At 34.8% G+C, this 4339-nt stretch overlaps 1 protein-coding gene across 2 annotated transcripts in view; it reads left to right on the top strand.

Moving 5' to 3' along the window:
• Positions 1 to 1003: 1003 nt before the first annotated feature.
• Positions 1004 to 4339, top strand: part of LOC122262644 (uncharacterized) — a 7382-nt gene continuing 4046 nt past the window's right edge. Inside the window, exons 1-5 of one of the 2 annotated variants that reach the window (XM_086542062.1) lie at positions 1004 to 1169; positions 1818 to 1857; positions 2460 to 2625; positions 2829 to 2880; positions 3143 to 3526. In XM_086542062.1, coding sequence (XP_086398188.1) covers positions 1072 to 1169; positions 1818 to 1857; positions 2460 to 2625; positions 2829 to 2842 — 318 coding nt within the window. In that variant the 5' untranslated portion in view covers positions 1004 to 1071 and the 3' untranslated portion in view covers positions 2843 to 2880; positions 3143 to 3526. Of the gene's footprint in view, positions 1170 to 1817; positions 1858 to 2459; positions 2626 to 2828; positions 2881 to 3142; positions 3527 to 4339 lie in introns of those variants that run through there. The other variant, XM_086542063.1, reaches the window with a different exon arrangement.

The following is a 4339-nucleotide window of genomic DNA, read 5'->3' as shown; positions in this document are numbered from 1 at the left end:
GAGGAAAATAAGAACGTATTTAGTGAATAGCATTTACTAAGCCTTAACAGCTGTTTACACCAAAGTGTCATAAATCACAAACATCATTATAGCAAATACATCATTTCCTATGTTCTCATTCTTTTCAAAATTTGCCACTTTGCAAATATGCATCTAGCACTCTAATAAGTATAGTAACATATTAAAACATTTTCTCATCCACCACGGTGAAATATTAGCCTCCTCCAATTAAATTATATACTTCCTCCCACGAGGAAAATAATATATAGCCTCCTCTACGTGAAAATATACAGCCTCCTCCACGTGAAAAATATATTACCCCTTCCTCAACGTGGGAAATATATAAAGCTGCCTTCACGGAAAATATATACCTCCCCCCCACGTGAAAGTATATCTTTTACCTCCACGTGAAAATATATACCTCGCTCCACGGTGAAAATATATAGCTCCTCCATGGCGGAAAATATATACCTCCTCCACGTGAAAATATACATCTCCTCCACGTGAAAATGTAAGCTTCCTCCACGTGAAAATAAATACCTCCTCCACGTGAAATTAAATACCTCCTCCACGTGAAAACATATACTTCCTCCACGTGAAAATATATACCTCCTCCACGTGGAAATATATACCTCCTTCACGTGAAAATATATACCTCCTCCACGTGAAAATATATACCTCCTCCACGTGAAAATATATACCTCCTTCACGTGAAAATATATACCTCCTCCACGTGAAAATATATACCTCCTCCACGTGAAAACATATACCTCCTCCACGTGAAAACATATACCTCCTCCACGTGAAAATATATACCTCCTCCACGTGAAAATATATACCTCCTCCACGTGAAAATATATACCTCCTCCACGTGAAAATATATACCTCCTCCACGTGAAAATATATACCTCCTCCACGTGAAAATATATACCTCCTCCACGTGAAAACATATACCTCCTCCACGTGAAAATATATACCTCCTCCACGTGAATTTGGTGATGATGTTGACATGAGAATTAAACCGTGTTACAGTTTATATGGGTAAGAAATTAGCATTTGGCAACTCCGAGAATGGCACTATATAAGCAAGGCTCCCCGTGCAACATGCAAGCAGTCTTTAACCCTCAGACCAGGAAACACGTGGCACTCAGGCCATTCCGGCACTGCATGTAAGTAAAGAAACTGGGCCAGGAAGCCGGCTATTTTGGCACCCTCTTTAAGGCTTGGGAAAAATATATATACAATAAAAAGTACTTTTTATAATTATGTCAGGGAAATCTTTGCTTTTTTGCTTGGGTAGATATCAAGGAATCTGCTTTGAACTGGTTATGGCACTGGGAAGGGAGATACATATTCATGTACGTATGCATAGATATGTGTATACGTATTTGTATTTCTAGATGTATACGCATATACTTGTATATGCATATACATATTTATACGTCTATCCCTTCCTCCTTCTTTGTATGTATACATATACATATATATGCATACATAAACACACATAGACACACACACTCACACACACACACACACACACACACACACACACACACACACACACACACACACACACATATATATATATATATATATATATATATATATATATATATATATATATATATATATATATACGTATTCATACATGATTTCCATCTTAAAATTAGTATAAATATAACCACTTCAGTCAATCCACACACGCATATATATGGATGTAATGCATGGATATGTATATATATATATATATGTATGTGTGTGTGTGTGTGTTTCCATAGAGAATTTTAGGTTAATCTCATTTTCTTATCCATCTACAGATCCAAAACCTTCGGTAAAACCACAACCATGAACACATTCGTAAGTATAGACTACTGACTTTATAATAACACATGTTTTCACTTCTGAAATGTATAAATCAGAGCTCAATATCTTATGGAATAGCTAGCTACATCATATGCCAAAGTCTCCTCTCCTCTCTCGTGAAATAGCCTTTGTTTACCTTTGTTGACTTTGTTTAGAACCCTTTGTTTACCTTTGTTTACTTTGTTTAGAACCCTTTGTTTACCTTATTTTTGGAACCCTTTGTTTACCTTATTTTTGGAACCCTTTGTTTAGAATCCTTTGTTTCCTTTTTGAGAACCCTTTGTTTAGAACCCTTTCAGTTTTACCCTACGTAGTTAACACACTTTGTTTAGAACCCTTTGTTTACCTTATTTTTGGAACCCTTTGTTTACCTTATTTTTGGAACCCTTTGTTTAGAATCCTTTGTTTCCTTTTTGAGAACCCTTTGTTTACCTTTGTTTAGAACCCTTTGTTTACCTTTGTTGACTTTGTTTAGAACCCTTTGTATACCTTTGTTTACTTTGTTTAGAACCCTTTGTTTATCTTTGTTTACTTTGTTGAGAGCCCTTTGTTTACCTTTGTTTACTTTGTTTAGAACCTTTTGTTTACCTCCACAGGTCCTGCTCGTACTTCTACTCGTGGCCCTCGTTGGTGTCACCAGCGGGATGCCTCAGAGGATTGTGCGAACCAAAAAGAGGTTTCCTGGAGAACGTACTCTGGGAAAGACCAATTACGGAACACACAGCTTCGGGGAAAGAGGCTATAAAAGGAACTCGAATCCAAGTATGTATCCTTTTTTCTGGTTCGATTTTTTTTTTTTTTTTTTTTTTTTTTTGTCTCGTTTCGAGTTTTTGGGGGGTCTTAGGATTTGTGATATGTTGTTAAATACTAGAGGTTATGTTTATTGTGATTATCTGTTTTATGGTGTATACTTCCATGTGTGGATTGTGTTTCTAATATTTTATTTATATATTTTTTGTCTACAGGAAAGCGGGGATGAGGGGAGATGGAGCCTCCAGTGTTGCAAGTATTCTTCTGGTATGTAAGCTTGAGATGGAATTTTCTAATTGTAAATTGGTGAAAATAGTATTTGCAAGTTGATGATATTTGGCTCAAGGATATATGAAGTAGCGCTTTCTTTCTCTCCACACACACACAAGTCAAACATAAATAACCTTTTTCCTGCCATCCACAAGGCATTTTTTTTTCCAATACTACAAAGACACAAACATTAACAACACAAATCTATTTCCAAAAGCAACATCATCTTTAATCTTTTTATAAATTCTTAATCTCACAGGCAAAACGAAAGTGAACGAGTGAAGTCTCTCCGTCTCGTCGCCCAGTATCGAAGGACCAAGATCCTTCCAGAACTTTCTGTTCCAAAACAACTCACCTGCTCTAGTAGTGATGAGTCAGATATCATGTGATGAGTCAGATATAGTGTTGAATTCCAACACCAGTTACATAATGGTTAACTGTCTTAATTCGTTAAGTCACATCTGAGTTAGTTCATGTTAGAGTGTGTGGATGTAGCAAGTCTTGTGCTAACCATTAAAGTTTGATCTTTTTATGATATAGTTTGTATTGTCTTTTGTGATAGTCTGTTTGTGATATAGTTTGTATTACATACATGTATGTGATAGTCTCTTTGTGATATAGTTTGTATTACATGTAATAGTATTTTTTTCATATCTTTTATACCAAATATTACGTTATGATTGTTAACTATACAAACAGCAACATATATGTGTATATTTTTATATAATTTCTCTGTATTCACTTGATTAAATAAATATCCTGTAATATTTCCTATTTTCTTAGAAAAAAAAAGTTTATGACTAAATAAGGATGGCAAAATATCCACTATATGAAGAACGCAAACCATATCATGAAGATATGAAATTAGCAATGTTAAGGTGAAGATGATGAAGCATAATAGAATAAGGAAAAGAAGGCAATTATGAAGAGGAATACAGGTAGTCGTCGACTTACGACCAATGCGACTTACGACTGATCGACTTTACGACCGTCTGGCCGGCGGGCACCACTCGATCTGTATTGTAGTATGCAGTGTTTGACTTAAACCTTAAAGGTATAACAATTTAAAGAAAGATAAGAACAGTGTCTAAAGAAAGAAAGTAAAATAATGAATTAAGAAAATGGTGATAAGATATGACTTTATGGAAATTACAATATCATTACACAGCATGATATACTTACTATATATCTATTATATAGTATATATAATTACTATATATTCACACTTACTATATTACAATATCCTTACTTTATACTTATCTATCATATATATGTTATTATATATTTGGCGTGAGCCGACTTACGATCAGATCGGTTTACGACCAGTCAGTCGTAACCAAACGCAGTCGTAAGTCGACGACTCCCTGTATAGAGAAAAAAAGGAAATGTTAAGGAAGCTAATACACTCTTGATGATTTTTCTTTTAAAGAATATTAGAGACATGATGAAAGAAGAA

Source organism: Penaeus japonicus, unplaced genomic scaffold (genome assembly GCF_977035675.1).
Source record: "Penaeus japonicus unplaced genomic scaffold, GWHDUDI00000001_assembly GWHDUDI00000011, whole genome shotgun sequence".
Lineage (NCBI taxonomy): Eukaryota > Metazoa > Arthropoda > Malacostraca > Decapoda > Penaeidae > Penaeus > Penaeus japonicus.
The sequence above is the reverse complement of the archived record's forward strand: the minus strand, read 5'-3'. Positions and strand labels throughout refer to the sequence as shown.